Source organism: Gobius niger (genome assembly GCF_951799975.1).
Source record: "Gobius niger genome assembly, chromosome: 12".
Classification (NCBI taxonomy): Eukaryota; Metazoa; Chordata; class Actinopteri; order Gobiiformes; family Gobiidae; genus Gobius; species Gobius niger.
The window spans coordinates 8,629,509-8,648,637 of record NC_136863.1 but is presented as its reverse complement, the minus strand read 5'-3'; the positions used below and the strand labels follow the sequence as shown (position 1 = coordinate 8,648,637).

The window sequence follows — 19,129 nt, the reverse complement described above, 5'->3', positions numbered from 1 at the left end:
TTTTTTTACACATGGAGCACTTTACATATCAAGTGAAATCATTTTACAAGATTACTGTCTAAGGCACTTATAAATAATAACATGACACATTGTAAGATCAATGTAAAAATCTCTACCAATGTAACTGATACAGTTAAACTAACGAACAATATTACAGTGAGTGGTGAATACTAGTAGATGTACGGATCCTAGTAGCTGCTTATATGATACACCTTTCGTATTGGTATCATACTTGTCAACAAATTCTCACACAATGTCTAAAATAACTTCATAAAACATATAACTGTAATATATTGCACACAGGCAGTTTCTCAAAGACCACCCCTCTCTCAAGGTCTTACTTTGGATGGTAAACACCAAAGGTAACACCCGTAAAAACATGCTTCCTTTTGTGACCATTGCAGTTTTCCAAAAGAACATTATATATATTACATTACTAGTTTATGCCCTCTTCCAATTCAAAGCTCACTTCAGTGACGTCCATCTCATTTACTGACTTATTTGACTTCCTGGTTCTTCTTGGTATTATCTGTTGACTAGCTGTGACCCATGTGTGGAACAAGCCATGTAGTGTGGTGTGCTGTTGTCAGTCACTTGGGAGTTTGGGCTGTTTCCATTTGCTGGGCCACGGACAGAGCTGTGTGTGGGATTGCAGTGGCTTAAGAGAGTCCGGAGGTATTCTGCGTGGTCGGGCCTGTGGCGCTGCAGCACTCTAAGAGCTTCATCAACTTTGAACCATTCTCGTTTTCTTCCTGTAAGTAGAAAAATGTTGTGAAACCAATGGGATACATTACTCACCCAGATTCTTGTTGTGAAATTGGACTGCTGTAATGAAAGTAAAGATATGTACAGTTCAATCAATCAATAAATCAAACTTTATTTATAGAGCACTTATCATAGTTGATCTTGTGAAATAGAATTGCTAAACCGCTGTACTGAGCAATAAAATAAAGCAGCGTAAACATTCAGCTCTAAAAATGAAGAGAAAATAACAAGTTTCAGGCATTTCTGATAGGCTTTATCAAGACATAAATTTGCACTTTCCTCCTCTTTCTCTACTGTATAAACTTAAGGTCTCATTGCAATTTTAGCAACAATATTTATGGAAGCCTTCAGCGGTCACTCATTTTTCCACTGTTAGATTTGTAAACACCTTAGTGGATTGCCACATAAGTAAGACTAGGAACAGGCTGAGTCTTTTCCCCCCAGACATGGGGCATTACAAGAAGGGGGTGTGGAGAGTGGGATAACTAGAATGTAACTGGCCACTGCAAAAACTCCCCTCTACAGGCAAGCATTATTTTGGACACAGAAAAAAACAACATGTTTTCCCCACACATTTATAAATAACCTTTTGTATCTCAGACATTTAAGATCACACTGTATTATTTAACCAAATTACTATTGGTAGTAACACATGGCCAATCAATAATGTAAGAGAAGACATATGAACTGAAAAAGAAATACAGAAATGCATTTGAGCATGTTTGCATTGAGGTAAGTTTTATACACAATAAGATTCCAATGGGACATTATATTTTGGCTGAGCAGCTTATTTGACCCTTAGGCTAATGTGCAGCCCTCTTATTGATTAAAAAAAAAAACAATCCATTCTACTGACTTTAACTTTACAACATTTACATTTGAATTATAACAGAAAAAATGATTGTGGACAAAATAAAATGGTTAACTGTACAGCCAAGTTATTTTCAAACCCAATTTATTTTTATGTACTCTAAACTCCACAGTAAGCCCTTCCAGATCTCACTGACCATGGAGCTTTTGTGGTTTTGCTTTATGCAACCATTCAAATTACGAGTTTGATTCGGTTGCAATAAATCTCGTAGCGATAGCCAGAATTATGAAATTCAATCTTTTGTAGACCTTCAATATCTTTTTTAACTCCACCATGACCTATTCATACTCCACAAGACACAAGAACGTCTTGTTCTTGCACCCTAAGCTGCAGAACAAAATGAAGTCACTTTTGCCTTGTCGCCATTGAACTGTCGTAAGCTACAAAATGTTTCCATGGCTACAAGGCAAAAGTGACTTCATTTTGTTCTGCAGCTCAGGGTGCAAGAACAAGAGGTTCTTGCGTCTTGTGGAGTATGAATAGGCCTGATTAGATGTGGCACTGAATTTCAACATATCATGGTGAAGGGTGACCAAAAAAAAGTACAGATTTCAACATCTTGCAGTTTGACTTGGTAAAAACTGTATTTTCTCACACAGTTTTGTAGATTTGAGTCCCAACCCCCCAGTTAAGCAACGCTGTAATATACTTGCCTATATTGACTGAGTCCTCCCAGTCCTCCAGTGTCTCTGTCACAATGAGGACATACACATATGTCCGATGCTTTCTGTCTTGATTGTGCTGTAAGAACATTTATTAAAATATTTGTATACATTGCATCTCATTGAGTCAAGTGTTTACCTCAAAAATCCCCAGAAGTCTACCCAATTTTCCTTTGACACCAGCCTGCATTAAAAAGTAAAACAATTAGTCAGTCACTCAGTTTGTTGCATAAAAATGGAGCAAAAGCTCTTAAGCACCCTAGTAAAAAACATTTCTCTCACTGCCAGGAAGCTGTGGCATTTTGAACTGCATATCTAAGCTCTCCAGAGATTGCACAACAAACTGGTATCCCAAAACAGTGGCACGCTCAGCAGGAGACCACATGCCTGAGAGGAGGGCACCGCTACAATGCGAGGCCAAGACATAGCACTGCGATGACAGGATAATGAGACTGAGCAGAAATAATAGACAATGATAAATCAACATCTACTTTACATCTAATGAGGTTTCTTTAAAGCGTGTGACCCTAATGTTGTTAAAGCGTGGCCTCATGTGTAAGAAAGGAAGTTAACTCTGCGAGGATTTGTTCTATTAATCCAGATGTAAGCTTTTTAATATTCATTCATCATATCAAAGCTGTTATTTGAAATACATTGAATTCACGCATTCCCCTCGTTTCATTTTACTGTGTTAGTTGACGAAAATCTCCAGATATGTTGTCCTAGTTTTTGCTTTATAAATAAAATCCCTTTACCTGATTCTTGATTGCAAAGAATGAAAGAGGAAGCCACTAAATTAAAATGTTAGTTTCAATCTCATTCCTCACTTTTCTAACATAATCCCAATTCTCCACAGGGACAAGTTTATCGGCACATTTCACAACTTGCAGGGTCACTTTTCAGGGTCATTGTCACAGAAATGCAAGAAAACTAGCCTGAGAGTTCATGAAATTGATACAGATGCTTTGTAATTAGATGGACAGTGTTTTTTCCCACAAATGTCTGAGGAGGACAAAACAAATTTGTTCCACTACGAGAAATGGGAGAAAAAAAAATCTGCTATAGTGCCTTTAAGCAACTTTAAGCCCTTTTATTTAAAAGGTGTTTGGTCTGAAGGCTTTATTAGACAGGACAGTTTAGAGTGAAGGGCAATGACTTTTAGGTAACACTTTATTTTACACTACCATATTAAGTACAATGTAATGTGCTATGTAACACTGTGTAATAACGTGTACAGGTTACATACACAATGGAATAATGTGTATTTGTATTTTGCAGGTACATAATGTAATAAGACCATAACCTTAAGCCCCAACCCTTCTGTCTTATTACATTATGGACCTCCAAAGTACAAATACACATTATTCCATTGTGTATGTAATACATAGTTACAAGTTAATACAGATTGCTACATAGCACATTACATTGTACTAAATTTAATTGGGTACAATGTATCAAGGTACTGTAAAATAAAGTGTTACCAACTTTGATGTTGTTTTTATTCAGTTTTAGTCAAATACTGTAAAACGCTGATGAAAACTATGACAAAATAGCCTTCATTAGTCCACCAAACTAACACGGTATGAAACCACAAGAGTCTGGATAAGTTTTTAAGTGGGTTTAAGGAGTTCTCAAGAAGCTGACCTCCTCAAAGACCTCCCGGACAGCTGCCCCACACGGCTCCTCCTCTGGTTCCATGCCTCCTCCTGGAACTATCCACTGGTCCGGGTGACGACTGCTGCTCACCAGTAACACCTGCCAAAAAGGAAAAGTGGGGGGGCCTCAGTCAGTTCCCAGGGCCAAGCTGTGGTCTGAGGGGGCCAAAAACACAGCGACAAAATAACTGTTTAGAGACTCGCACCGCGGCTGAAGTGTCTGGTAGCAGCCGGGCGCGGAGCTGGTCATTTAGCAGCACGTATAAAGGGCACTTTTACAAGTCATGCCTCTCATTCTGCACATTTATTCATGGTAATACGAGAGGGAAGTGGAGTGGACCATGCCAAAATAATCAGGCAAGGTCATTTTAATATAGAGCCAAGACGTAACACTGTGGTTTAATACAAGGGGCTGTGCAATAAAATGATTGACTTATTGCAATGAAAACATCACAAGGGCTGCATTTATTTAGGGGGTACAATTATGTTCACTAACAGGTAAATATCAATATCTTTTTCCCTCATTAAGGCGGCCAAGTTGTTGAAAAGGGCTGACTTTGATTTTAATGTATAATAACTTGATAAACTGACCTGACCTGACCTGACCTGATGTAAAAATAGTGGTGCAGGCTTTACTGTGTGGCGTTTACATGTTCTCCCAGTGCATGGGGTTTCTGCAGATGTTCTGGATTTTTACCAGTGAAACATGGACAATAGGGTCTCCCCTCGGAAGCCAGAAATAACAGATTCCTGATTAAATAAAGGGCAACTCGAACTGTAGACTGTATAAAACCCCGTCTTTCAAAAATCGAGAGGCTTCACGATTGTAGAAGTTGTGAATGTAAAAAGAAAACACGCACACACACAAGCCTAAGACTACTTTACTATATTTAAGTGCCCTGAAACGAATTCAGTTTGGTCTTTTTTGAGAAGGGAGCCCCTCTGGTGTTACAGTCACCTGACCTTAAACTCCATCTGGCACCACGCTGACCCACATAAAGGTCACATGTAAACACCCCTTCAAGCTGTCACAGACATACATCGGCTGGATTCTCCCATGAGAAGCTGTCAAATAGAATAGCGTAGCTCATGTGTGGCGACATTACCTCTTCGCTGGCACCAAAGTTTGTCCAAAAAGTGAATGAGGAAGTTAAATGCAACTTGTTACTACTGTACACAGCAGGTCACCGTCACAGATCAGCGCGATGACAGAGGCTTCAAACTGATGGCAGTGTGCGGGCTGTAATTAGCCAAAGGTTCAGTAAGGTAAAACCCACAGCTAAAAGGAAGCATAAAGATTCATTACATTTAGCATCAAATATGAAACTGACAGCAGCTAATAAAGACAGACTGCTGTATTTATATAGCTCAGAAAAGAGTGCAAAATATATCACCAACTTATTGCAATATAAGCTGATGTAATATTAAAAAAAAGCTGCAACGTATGGCACAATCACTGAGGTTTCCATTTCCCTTTTGTTTAAGGCAAATACAGCCTTAAACAAAAATGCACAACAAGACTACCTCCAATTTAGTCTTGTTTGGTCTTGATTTGTTTTTTATGACAATTTGATGGAGAAAAAACATTTTTTGTTGTTTTAATATTCAAAACAAAGTTATAGAGTATTGCATTTTCGTATATTATGTGAGTTTTTATTATTCATCATTGTACTAGTTGAATAGTTTGCACATTATCCTGTTCCTGTTTGATTGTGCATTTTCCTGCCTGTTTGCACCCTCTGAGTGTTTCTTGAGAGCTGATGTAACGAGTGAATTTCTACTGTGACATCAATAAAATTCTATCTTACCTTATCATAGTTAAGAATTACGATTAGTCTAGACCTACCTGCAAACATTTCCCCACAAACACAAAGTCACGTACACAGACCCAGACGCACGGCGCTCATACACACTCGCTGGGTACTGGGCAGCTTTGTGAAAACTCCCACATCAGCAGTTGCCTTTCGACATGAAAATAACAGAGCTTAGTGGAGGAGGTCACTGACCTTACATCACACCTCTGTCCCAAGTGAGAGCCAAACAGCAGCCTGGAAATGACCTGTTTTAATACAGCTCTATCAATGTCACATCAACTACAGTATATGAGGTGCAAATCATGTCATCAAGCTGTTAATTTATTCATCATAATCCCTTAAACTAGTACAGCATTAATAGATACTGTATCGTTAGACTGGGATCATTTTGATATTAAGCTCAGGAGATATTTGAGTCCAGATAAAGCCATCAGTTGTTGATGAGAGAAGGAAGTGTAAACCAAGAGTGTAGGTGTGAAGATAGTTTTCACCATGAAGCAACTTAATGAGAGGAATGTATTTATAATCAGTCAGATCATGGTCCCTGTGGCACCACAGAGACCACAGAGCAGTGACAGTTTTTCTCCTCTGTCAGTACAGTGTTACGAAGAGGACGGGGAGGACCAGGCTGGAGGACACTGATATGCACAGGCACAGAGCGGGAAAGCAAATCTGTCAGTGGGGACACCAAGTGCCTGCACCTTGTTTCTATAAATTGCAGCTGTTGGAGTGTTGCACTTGACTAGTGTAATTCTGAGCCCACTCCCCCCCTCATGTAGGCACTCCTTCACCCTTGACTTACAGGACTTAAACAGCCTTACCAGACAAAGTAAGGCACACCACTTAGTGAGAAAGTAGTGGTGGAACATTTTGATAAGGTCATACCCAGTCTGTTATACGATCTGTATGCAAACCATTTGTTAAAGTGCAATTAAAAGCCTACAACTTATATTTGACTTGTGGCAAAATCATTAAGCAGATTGTAATTGCTTCAGCTATAGTCAGTCTCAGAAAACTTTACAACTGTAATTACCCCCTGAGGGCGATTATCAATCAATAGACAACATCCATCAGCCAATACTAGGGAAACAAGACGATGACATAACTTTATTTAATGACAGTGGTGATTAGTCTTGCGATCCACGGTTATCCCACTGGACCGGAGGAGAGAATGCTGCCCTGACTCCTGCTGGGTGCTGCTGGGTGCTGCTGGGTGACTGCCTGCATGCAGGACACCTACTGTGTAAATGCAGTTAAGTTCACCTCGACTACAACATAGTTCCTTCTATCAGGTATTGTAGAGTACTTTAACCAAACCTGTTTGAACAACACCGACTGAACTTTTTAAAATACCAAAAGAACTAGATTAACAACCTGCAAATCTTACCTCTTCCTCCTTCTCATTTTTAAAGCACAGACACGCCGCTCGTCTCTTAAAGCCTTCGCCGTCGTAGGTCCTGGTCTGGTTAGGTTTAAACTTCATCATATGTTTCCACTCCAAAGACCTGCGGACTACTTCAGAAGAAAACGAGACTTCGGTGCAGTGAGTGTCTTGTATAAATCCCAACTGCGCGTCTTCAAAGTCAGGGGCGCACCTGGTTCAAACGTGCCCGTGCCATAACACGACATGCAGCCAGTGCGTGATCCTGCAGCGCATGTTATGTTCCTCCCGCGGAGTTTTAGTGTCGCTGCTGCTGCTGTCAACGCGCTTCGACAACTTGTGCTCAGAGCGCTCCTGCTGACCAATGAGCAGCAGACAAGCCAACATACAGTTATGTGAGCGTCAGACAAACACCTATCCAACGCCACAAATACAAGTGGATGATATGGGACAAGGTGGGGCTGACTTAAAGGCCCTATACCTGATTTTTTATTTTTTTTTACAATGAGAGAGGAAGTCATAGTTATATTAATCTGTAGTGTCCAAACTCATTTCTAACTTTCCTACTCCGCAAGTTTTAGAGCACATTTCCCAACTTGTTGCTTTCACTGAAATTCTACAAAACTCGACTGCAAGTTTATGAATTTGATCCAAATACTTTTTTTAACCAAACGCACAGAGTTTACGATTATGATATGACTTTCTGTCATATAGGGAACAAACGCTACATTAGATAAGAGCCACAACATAACCATTTTAATTTGCTGTTTTTAAGTATGTTTATATGTATGTTTGGACAGTGCAGGGACTCATGCATGTAAACACGCCATTGGCTAATTTGCATTCGTTGACCAACAGACCAACACAAACACAGGGGCGGATCTAGAAAAAAAAAACGGGGTGGCAAGCGGGTCAGGGATCATTTCTGGGGTGGCAACACATTTTACAATGTCGAATGTTCATACCATTCATTGCTTGCAAGGCAATTTTTTATCTAAATGCCTGCTGTGCCTCTCAAAACTATACAGAAATAGTAGCATTGTCCATAATAGCCTATAAGTAGGGGGTTCCAAACTCAGTAAAACTTTTAACTTTTGTAAAAAAAAATAAAAAATAAAACATAAAAATCATCATTGGGAGCCACAGGAATTGCACCTGGCTCCCAATATAGTCTGTCTGAGATATAGTCAATATAGTCTAACTGAGAGTGAGCTCTGTAAGCAGTAGCTTCTAGAGCAGTTGTGAGACATCAAATCACATCAATGGGGTGGCAGCTGGGTGGCAAGACCTTCGGAGTGGCAGCTGCCACGCATCTACATCCGCCTCTGACAAAACATAGGCCTACTCATCAAAATTCTGAAAATTATAAATGTAGCCTTGGCTAGTGTTATACAAAGAATATGGATATGTCATTCTGATGTTTTTTAAATTTGACAAATGTTGAAAAAAGGTGAAAATACGTGGTATGGGGGACTAAGGCTTAAATGGCTTTGCAATGCAGTATCAGTAGAGGAGCCAGTTGTCCACCATAAAACAAAGTGATTTTTATTCAATACATAATGAGTCAGACATTTATTTTTTAGTATGCATCATTTATGATTGTCTATATAAATGATGCATACTAAATAATTTATACAACAATAACTTAGTATGCATCATTTATGCATACTAAATGATGCATTTAGTATGCATTTATAATTGTTTTACTTACACGTTTAGTTAAAGCTATGATGCAAAAAATAAAGAATGGAGGGCCACCTATAGAACCAGGCCTAAAATATATGTAACTAACATGTTTTATTTTCTTATAACAAATTCAGATCTAGATGATACGCAACTTTTTAATGTGGCTAGTGAAAGGTAAGTCAAAATAGAAATCAGTTTGTCGTAATGTCAAGCCCTGGCCATATTCAACCATAAAATGCTCTCATTTCAACTGAGAAGTGAGAACTTAGCTCTGCTCGCTTTTTGGTCAGCTCATAACGTCCCTCTAGTGGAGACGAGGTGCAATGCGCTAAAAACGACAGATTCACTTATCAATTAACATATTTTATTTACAGAACATGAACAGATGCAAGTGGACCATTCATAGCAATCAGAAACCAGAAAACAATTCCGATTTCCCCCAAGATTCAGAGAGAAAAAAAAAAAAAGACATAAAATACAGCCTTTAGATTAGACTAATGGACTCAAAACCCCAACCCTTCACAATCCTCATTGTACTGACAGCTCAAAGTAACAATCATGTGGTGAAAGAAACGCCATCAGAAGCAAACTAAGCAATGCTTGAGGTGAAACGTGGGAACAAGGCATAGTTAGTGTGAGTAAAGCAACAATTTGTCACATAGATAAGACAAGTAATAAAAACATGTGCTAAAACTAAAGAAAGGTCCACTCTATCCTCTACACTGCTCTTCCACATCATTGTTTGTCTGACGTTGTTGGATTATTGTCTTTAGTGCTGGGATGCCGTTAGCCACACTTCTATCCATCTCTAGACTGTCTACTTCAAAACGGCTAGTAGTGTCTAGAAGCACTCACAAACACAAAGAACAGCGTTAAAAGAAACATAAAAGGTTGACCATTTCTAGTCGGTCTTTCCACCACACCTTTCACCATGCTGTCCCCATTTGACCCAAAGAGACCACAAACACACTTTTACGCACCCTTATATTTAGCATTTCTGTTTGAAGCAGCTGTTGGCAATGCCTTGATAGTCAATGGGCAAAGAAAAGTCGAGTGAGGAGATTCCAAGCCTCTGCCCATGCATCTGCACAGTGTGAAGGAGGACAAAGACAATTATTTCATTGCGTGTGTGCATATAAATCAACTGTCTGCAGATCTTTTTCACTTTCAATATATTTATGTTTATATTATAGTATAGTTGTATATCTTATTATTAAGACTGAGTCCTTTATATGCAAATGGAGTAGGAAGAGGTCTTGGCAGAACATGAGAAGTCGTGTTCAATCAATCTCCAGCCGCTTTAAACATCAGTTTTGTTTCCAGCATAAAGCCTGGTCCAAGACTTGGCTGAAAGTCAAAGCAAAAAGTTTGAGTTAATAATTTCAAAACAACAATGCTTTTTGAAGCTTTATAATATATTTTTTACAGTAGAGCAACCTACAGTGGTCTTTTTGTCAGTTACAGTGCCTCTCGAAAGTATTCATACACCTTGAACTTTTGCACATTTTGTCATGTTTACCACCCTAAACATAAAGATTTTATTTTTATTGTATTTATTTTATTGTATTTATACTGTTTCTGACAACAATCTGTCAAAATGTCAAGTCTCTACTCGTGTATAATCGCCAAAGATTGTTGGATCTACGGCCCCCTGCCAACAATCTGGCCTACAATGCGCAGGATGGACATCAAACTTTGCCCCCACTGCTATCAGAGATTCCTCCTCACCTTTTCCGCGTACCTGTGCCGCCTGCGCGAAAGCGCTGCCGCTGCCGCCGCCGCAGCAAACGCGGTGGGAGGCTGGTGAAACTGAAAGCATGCCTGGCGCTTGGATTTTCAGCTTCTTGGAACGCGTCCAGAGCTACTGATTGCTTGTTGCTTTCCCGGCGTTCATTGGAAACGGTTGCCCCTTAGCTGGTGAAGATCATTGGCCCTGGACCTCTCTTGCCTCGCCGACCTGCATCTCCTCGTCCTCTCCTCCTCTCCTCGATCTGCGAAACCTCCAATCTGTTGCTCGGGCTCCTCGGACGGCTAACAACCCGGACCCTGTTCGGTTCAGCATGGTGAATGCCAGATCGGTGATGAATAAGACATTCATCCTAAAGGATTACTTCGTGTCGAATGCTCTGGATTTTCTGTGCGTGACGGAGACGTGGGCTTCTGCTGGTGAGTCTAGCGCCTTACAGGAACGCATATCGGTGTAAACAGGTGTGCCTGTCCACTGCTTTCTCCAGCTTTGAGTTGTCTTTATTTGAGCTAGTCTGCCCACAACCGGTGTTGTGCACAGTGATCTACAGACCGCCGAAATACAATAAGGATTTTGCAAATGTCTTTGCTGCTTTTCTGGCTGATATCCTGCCTAAATACGACTCTATTCTCATCGTTGGGGATTTTAATATTCACGTGTGCTGTCTGGACAAACCCATGACTAAGGAATTCTTGAGCCTACTCGACTCGTTTGGCCTAGTTCAGTCCGTTTCTACACCGACACAGGAGCGTGGACATACACTTGACTTGGTTTTATCATATTCTTTGTCTGTTGTTAATTTGAAGGTTTGTGACGCTGCATTCTCTGACCATAGGCCGGTGCATTTTGACATTGTTTTGCCTTGTAGTAATGTCAGAGCTTGCGCTCCTGTCCAGCGCTCACGGGTCATTAACCCCTCCACTGCCATACAGTTCTCTGCCTGTTTTAGTCATGATTGCTCCTTCATTGCACCCCTGGATAGTAACCCAGATGTGCTTAGTTCTTGTTTTCATGATACCTGCCAGACTATACTGGATACTGTCGCCTCACTTAAGGCCAGGCATCCCAAACTTAAAGAGGGGGTATTATGCTTTTTTCAGCCACATAGCACCAGTCTATAGCACACTACAATGATGACGAAACCTTCTGTTGGTCTGTAAATGCAGTAAATTAGAATTACTGCCTTGTATAAAATTGCTCTTTCAAAATGGCGGTAGCAAATGACTTGAAATAGGCTCCTGTCTCTTTAAGAACCTCTGACCCTTTCCGACACGCCCCCTCCACACGCTGTCTGTGGCATCACAACAACACTGCGCTCGTTGTCTCAACTGTATTGAAACTACGATCGGTGCATTTTAATTTTTATTGTTGGAAAGGAGCTACTGTTTATCACTTTGTGAACAATGGCCACACAGGATATTATTTGGAGACAAACCTTCCACACCGGTCGCTTGGAAGGGGCTCTTGCCTGAAAAATAACTGCTGTTTGGAGGCTATCTCTTTGCATCTGCCATGCCCTATGGATCTCTAACTATACCCCCATGGACGACACCAGGATCTGCAGGAGCCCATACGATTCAAAGACGGACATTATCTGTGCAGGTGGACAGTGGTTTTTCGAGGTTACCCGTTAGCTTGTTATAATCGACTACAGCTCATTGTTGATGAAAAGTCTGCAATAAACCACAAATGTGTAAAGCCAGGCTCATTGTGTGATCATCGTAAAGGCTGCTTCGAGTAGTTGCTGCTTTATTGACGTTATTTGTGCATAATATGCTGCCTGTTTTCAATGAATGTTGTGAAGGTGAAGGTTGTTAGCTTGTCGCGGCTAATAGTGCCTTAGCTCCGGGAGAAACCACTCGGCTACGACTCACTGTAGATGAAATGTGAGCAATAAACTACAAAATCAACAAGCCAGGCTCCGTGTGTGATCATCATAAAGGCTGCTTCAAGCAGTTGCCTGTTTTAGTGACGTTTTCAATGCATAATATGCTGCTTGTATTCAGTGAATTTTCCCGTTAGCTTATCGCGGCTAGCTTGTTAGCTCCGGGAGAAAACCACTCGGCTACGACTCACTGTAGATGAAATGTGAGCAATAAACTACAAAATCAACAAGCCAGGCTCCGTGTGTGATCATCATAAAGGCTGCTTCAAGCAGTTGCCTGTTTTAGTGACGTTTTCAATGCATAATATGCTGCTTGTATTCAGTGAATTTTTCCGTTAGCTTGTCGCGGCTAGCTTGTTAGCTCCGGAAGAAAACCACTCGGCTATGACCCATTGTAGATGAAATGTGAGCAATAAACTTCCAAATCAACAAGCCAGGCTCCGTGTGTGATCATTGTTAAACGGTTCTTTATGTGTGTGGTGGTTTTATTGACTTTATGTGTGCATATTTCTCGTTTTCACGTGATGACTCGAGGTTTAGCTTAGCATTAGCTTTCTCCGGAGGCTCTGTGCATCATCAAGGCCCAGCGCAGAACCAGACACTGAAATAAGTGTTCTTGTCACCGGTTTTAATCCTGGGTGTTTCGGTAACAGAAACACTGATGTGTGTCTTTGTAAAAGTCTGCTGTGGCTCCGGTTCACAACACATGAAGCTAATCCTCCATGATGACTCTGTTTATGTCTTAGGGCTAGACACTGCGGGGAGGGGGTTCTGCTGAGGAGCAGTGGTTGGTTACTCGGCTGGTGACGAAAGGTTGGAGGCGTATCCTGGAGGTCGGAGGCGTTTCCTGAAGGAATCAGGCGTTTTATCCCTAAAATGGCTGCCATTGGAGTTTTTACAGATTACTCGAAAATACGTGAATGTGCAAAGGCAACACTTCAGGCATGTTTTTAATGAGGGAATGACTTAATAACATGATGTAAAGCTTGAAAAAGTCGATTTTGCATAATACCCCCCCTTTAAGCCTGAGCCATGGTTAAATGATGACACTCGAGCTGTGCGCCGAGAGTGCCGAAAGGCTGAGCGAAAATGGAAAAAGGACAATCTGCATGTGTCTCTTCAAATTTTGAGAGATTGTTGGAGTCTTTATCAGTCCACAGTTAAAGAATCCAAATGTAAGCATTTTGCTGATATTATTCTCTCAAATTGTCACAAACCCCGTGTGTTATTCAAGTCAATTGAAACAATTCTTAATGCTCCGCAGGCTCCCTGTTTTGAGGCCTCCACTGAAGTTTGTGAACGTTTTTTACACTTTTTTATTGATAAGGTCTCTCTAGCCAGGGCCCAGATTTCTCTGCCCACCTTGAACCCTTCAGGCCCTCCCACCTGCTCTGCTGTCTTCCACCAGTTTGAGCCTGTCTCCCTCTCTCATCTACAGGAGCTGGTTGGTCAGCTTAAGCCCTCAGGTTCACCCCATGATGCTATTCCTCCTCGCCTTTTTAAAGAGGTTTTCTCTACTATTGGGTCAACTGTTCTGTCCATCATAAATGGCAGCTTGGCATCTGGAGTGGTTCCTACAAATTTGAAACATGCAGTTGTGCAGCCACTACTTAAAAAGTCTGGACTAGACACAAATGTTCTTTCCAATTTCAGACCTATTTCCAAGCTACCCTTTTTATCAAAGGTCTTAGAAAAAATTGTATATAGGCAGATCTCTGCATAGCTAAATGAAAACAATCTTCTTGAGGTTTTCCAATCCGGCTTCAAGTCAATGCACAGCACAGAATCTGCGCTTCTAAGGGTTTTTAATGATATTCTTTTAACGTGTGATTCTGGTGACTGTGTGGTCCTTGTATTACTTGATCTCACGGCGACCTTTAATTCTGTGGACCATGACATTTTATGTTCACGTCTGGAAAACTGGGTTGGCTTAAAGGGTGTTGCGCTAAACTGGTTCAGGTCCTACCTCAAGGACAGAACTTTCAGTGTCCGTCAAGCGGATCACGAGTCAACACATGCCCCTCTGCATCACGGTGTGCCACAAGGGTCTATTTTAGGCCCTGTTCTTTTTTCATTGTACCTGTTGCCCCTGGGCTCAATCCTCAGTAAAGATGATATGTCCTTTCACTGTTATGCAGATGACTGCCAAATTTATGTACCGCTCAAGAAAAAAGATGGCTTCTCTTTAAGTTTGCTTCAAACCTGTCTAAATGATGTCAAAGCCTGGATGGCCCTGAACTTTTTGCACTTTAATGACTCTAAAACGGAAGTCATGGTGTTTGGACCAAGTTCCAATTTTAATCCTGTTGACTTGGAAAACCTGAATGTTTATTGTAAAGGGGAAATGGTCAACCTGGGTTTTAAAATGGATCCATGTTTTAAACTGGAGAGTCAGATCCGCTCAGTTGTGAGGTCGAGTTTCTTTCATTTGAGGCAGCTCGCTAAAGTCAAGCACCTTTTGGCACGACAGCACTTTGAGACGGTAATCCACGCCTTTGTGACCACTCGGCTGGATTACTGTAACTCACTTTATTTTGGGGTAAGTCAGTCCTGTGTCTCTCGACTGCAGCTCGTGCAAAATGCAGTGGCGCGTCTTTTAACTGGCACACGAAAATTTGACCACATCACCCCCATTTTATCCTCACTTCACTGGCTGCCGGTGCACTTTAGGATCCATTTTAAACTGCTTCTGTTTGTTTTTAAATGTCTTAACGGTGTCGCCCCACTGTACCTCTCTGAGCTCTTACACCCGTACAAGCCTTCGCGGTCTCTCAGGTCGGATGATCAGCTCCTCCTCAGCGTCCCAAAGACCGAACGAAAGCTCAGAGGGGATCGGGCTTTTGCTGTGGCTGCACCAAAATTATGGAACGAGTTGCCCTTGCACAGAAGACAGGCTTCTTCTGTGCCCGTTTTTAAAGCTGTTCTTAAAACGCACTTGTTCACTTTGGCTTTTAACACAGCTTGAGTTTTTGACATTTTACCAGATTTTATTCATTTGTATTCGATGCACCTTTTGTTTTGTATTGTATTTTATGTTATGTTTGACCTTTGTAGCACTTTGGTCAACTCAGTTGTTTTAAAGTGCATTATAAATAAAGTTGCCATTGCCATTATTTTTATTTTTTTACTGAGCGTTCACACACAAGGAACAGACAACTGTGAAGTGAAAGCAAAATGATACATGATTCAGTTATTTTTTAAAAATGGAACACCGAAAAGTGGGGCGTGCATAAGTATTCATACAGCATGAATGAATATTTTGTGGAACCTCCTTTTGCTGCAATAACAGCAGCAAGTCTTTTGGGATATGACTCTACAAGATTTGCACATGTAGAGACTGATATTTTAGCCCATTCCTCTTTATAAAACAACTCAAGCTCTGTCACATTAGAAGGAGAGCATTCGTGAACAGCAGTTTTCAGATCTTTCCACAGATTTTCAATAGGATTTAGGTCAGGACTTTGACTGGGCCATTCTAACACATTAATATGTTTTTGTAGATTTATCTTTGTGTTGAGGGTCATTGTCCTGCTGGAGGTGAATATCCGCCCCAGCCTCAGTTCTCTAGCTGATTCCAGCAGGTTTTCCTCCAAAATGTCCCTGTATTTGGTTCCATCCATCTTCACAACTATTCTTACAATCTCCCCAGTCCCCGCTGAGGAAAATCAGCCCCACAGCACGATGCCCCCCCCGTATATTTGACACTGGGGACGGTGCACTCAGGATGATCAGCAGTGTTAGGTTTGCTCCATATATAACGTTTTGCATTTGGGCCAAAAAGTTAAATTTTTGTCTCATCTGACCAAAGCTCCTTCTTCCACATGGAGCGGTGTCCAGTACATATGACTTCTAGCAAACGTCAAATGGGATTTCTTATGGCCTCCTTTCAATAATGACTTTCTTCTTGCCACTCGTCCATGAAGACCAGATTTGTGTAGAGTACGACTTATAGTTGTCCTATGTACAGATTCCCCCAGCTCAGTGGCAGGACTTCACAGTTCCTCCAGAGTTATCTTGGGGCACTTGGTTGCATTTCTCACCAGTGCTCTCCTTGTTCGGTCTGTTAGTTTAGGTGGACGACCACGTCTTGGTAAGTTTGCAGTGGTGCTATACTCTTTCCATTTCTGAATGATGGATTGAACAGTGCTCTGTGAGCTGTTTGAATCTTGGGAAATCTTTGTATAACTTAATGCTGCTTTAAACTTCTCCAGAACTTTATCCCTGACCTCTCTGGTGAGCTCCTTGGCCTTCATGATGTTGTTTAGTGACCAATACACTCCGACCACAGCTCTGAGGGCCTAAAAGAACAGCTGAAATTATACTGAGAGTAGATTACACACAGGTGGCCTCTATTTAATGGTGAACATTCTGGAGTCATTAGGTTACATTATGTTATAAAGGCAATTTAATGCACTCAGAAAATGCTGTATGAATACTTATGCACGCCCCACTTTTCTATTTTTTGAAAAATAACGGAATCATGTATCATTTTGCTTTCACTTCACAGTTGTCTGTTACTTGTGTGTGAACGTTCAGTAAAAAAAATCAAAATAAAATCTTTATGTTTAGGGTTGTAAACATGACAAAATGTGCAAAAGTCCAAGGTGTATGAATACTTTCGAGAGGCACTGTATACCATGGAAATCTCACAACTTCCCCTTATTACTTATGAGGCATTATGCGATGGTAAAGTAAAGTATTGGTAAAACCAGACTCACCTGTCTCAATGGCAATCGCTTCATTGGCCTTCCATTGCTCTGCGACATCATTTGCTAGAGGGTCGTCAGGGTTTGGTGCACTTAGTAATGCTTGGATTGACAGGAGGACTGTTCGAATCTGAAGAGCAGGTGACCATTTATCTAAATAAATGAAAAACAAAGATGTTATGTGCTCAAGCAAAATGCAAAGCCATGTAAGACATTTGAGATTACTTACCTTTTAAAATGTCAAGGCATATTCTTCCCAGTTTGTCTACATTAGGATGATATATTTTGGTCATAAAGCGCACTTTAGGAGCTGCCATGGGATATTCCTCTGGCAAAAAGAGTTCGAGTTTAAAGGTTCCCCCCTCAAAAGGAGAGTCCTGAGGTCCAGCGATGACCACATGAAAGTAGCGGGCATTGCTCTCATCAGCTTCTGCTTGAATGCCAGGAACAGGCTCCTCCGCCAAGCGCCTTGTTTCCTTGAGAAGACAGAATTATGTGTAGAGAGATTAGCTATTTCTGTTTGGTTAACCCACTTTCATCGCCTTGATTCATTTAGGGTTGTTGTCAAGCTTACTTTGTTAAAACTACTGTGACGCATGTAAAAGTCTGACTCAGCCGGTCAAGCAAGTTTCTTTCATTCAAGAAGAAGTTATGCATCACATTAACAAACATTATTATGCAAGCTTGTAGGCCATAAAAACATAGAGATCTTTGAAATAGCCAATTTCATATGCAGGTGAACACCAATAAGAACAAGTGACTAAATATGTAGGATAAATTCCTGAAATTTTTCAGATAACCCAGTCAAAACCATGCAGTAATAACACAGACAGAAGGGGGACTCCCAGTTTCAGTCACACGCTCTGAGCGCCTGATGCACCAAACAGAGCTGCCTGCCCTCCACCTTTCCCAGCAGAACAGGCACTTCACTCAAGACTCGCACACCTTTCACAACATTACCATTAATAATGCAAGAAGATACAGTTAACATTTCTCATTCAAATTGATATTCCTATGTTTAACTTCCCCCCATTCACCTGCAATGTTTTGTGTCAAGTCTTAAAACTTAAAAATGCGTAAAAAAAAAAAAAAAAAAGAAGCATTCTAGTCATCGATATAGTAAAATGACTTCCTGTATTGCAACTACGCCACACCTTTGATTTTCTGAAAACTGAGATCGTGGTAGAAAAGTGGATATTTTACTGGAATAGGGACATACCCAATGATTACAAATACTTCGTCTGAGGAGAGTGGGAAACTAACATTTGCTACAGTTTTTTTGAGTGCCCAAGGATCGTTCAGTATTTCAAAGAGAAAGCAAGCTAACTAGCTGGTTTAGCATGTTTAGCGTAGTTGGCTAAGCTCAGTGCCCAGTCGTAACGAATGCCGAGTACATCACCAAGAGACATTTGTCAAATACTTTCAAACTAATTATACAATATATAGAATTGACCCATAATCTACGGTGTATCTAAGCACAAAATAAACGGGCGTTTGTGGCGCAAACTAATGTTTGAAAGCAGGTTGCTAATGTTAGCCTTCAGAAAACCGGGCGGGCAGGCACACTCAGCTGGACTGACTTCAACACAAATGTATGTACTTTTATTTGCAGTAGAAACATATAAATGTATGAAAGGCTGGGTAATGTCTATACCTTTGTGATCCTGCGAGGCAGTTCTGTCATCTTGTTGTAAATGTGCTCTTCAGCTCCCAGGCTCAGCAGCTCGATCTCGACTGACAGCAGTAACGGCACTTCCGGGTTCTCTCACGTCACGTTGGAATCATAAAGAGGAACTGGGCCTGCTGTGTTTTGTTTTTGTTTTTTTCCCCCTACATCATATCATATATAAAGTCATACATATATCAGGCGTCTAAAATGCCCAGATCTTTTTACATCCCCCATTGCCTTAAATTATTAAACACATGTTTATGCTACCAAAGTTGGAAAACGAGACGA

The 19,129-nt window shown here is 40.9% G+C and overlaps 2 protein-coding genes across 2 annotated transcripts; both read right to left on the bottom strand.

Moving 5' to 3' along the window:
• Positions 1–74: 74 nt before the first annotated feature.
• nudt4a (nudix (nucleoside diphosphate linked moiety X)-type motif 4a) lies at positions 75–7,450 on the bottom strand. The gene is made up of 5 exons (XM_079567151.1): positions 7,155–7,450; positions 3,943–4,053; positions 2,438–2,482; positions 2,286–2,377; positions 75–748 (listed from the first exon to the last, which is right to left on the bottom strand). The coding sequence occupies exons 1-5, from the start codon at positions 7,251–7,253 to the stop codon at positions 526–528; spliced, it is 570 nt and encodes a 189-aa protein (XP_079423277.1). The 5' UTR covers positions 7,254–7,450; the 3' UTR covers positions 75–525.
• Positions 7,451–9,205: 1,755 nt separating this feature from the next.
• ube2na (ubiquitin-conjugating enzyme E2Na) lies at positions 9,206–18,936 on the bottom strand. The gene is made up of 4 exons (XM_079568573.1): positions 18,827–18,936; positions 17,402–17,648; positions 17,185–17,325; positions 9,206–10,181 (listed from the first exon to the last, which is right to left on the bottom strand). Exons 1-4 carry the CDS (start codon positions 18,854–18,856, stop codon positions 10,135–10,137), a joined length of 465 nt encoding a protein of 154 aa, XP_079424699.1. The 5' UTR covers positions 18,857–18,936; the 3' UTR covers positions 9,206–10,134.
• Between the last annotated feature and the right edge of the window lie 193 nt (positions 18,937–19,129).

Excerpts from the sequence above, each read along its gene's own strand:
- nudt4a (XM_079567151.1), bottom strand. The coding sequence starts at position 7,253 with ATGATGAAGTTTAAACCTAACCAGACCAGGACCTACGACGGCGAAGGC. Across the intron at positions 2,378-2,437 it reads GACTTCTGGGGATTTTTGAG|CACAATCAAGACAGAAAGCA; the intron begins GTAAACACTTGA and ends ATGTTCTTACAG. Across the intron at positions 749-2,285 it reads GACTCAGTCAATATAGGCAA|AAAACGAGAATGGTTCAAAG; the intron begins GTATATTACAGC and ends ACTTACAGGAAG.
- ube2na (XM_079568573.1), bottom strand. The coding sequence starts at position 18,856 with ATGACAGAACTGCCTCGCAGGATCACAAAG. Across the intron at positions 17,326-17,401 it reads ATGCCTTGACATTTTAAAAG|ATAAATGGTCACCTGCTCTT; the intron begins GTAAGTAATCTC and ends TCATTTATTTAG. Across the intron at positions 10,182-17,184 it reads AGCGATTGCCATTGAGACAG|CCAAGTCTTGGACCAGGCTT; the intron begins GTGAGTCTGGTT and ends TTTGACTTTCAG.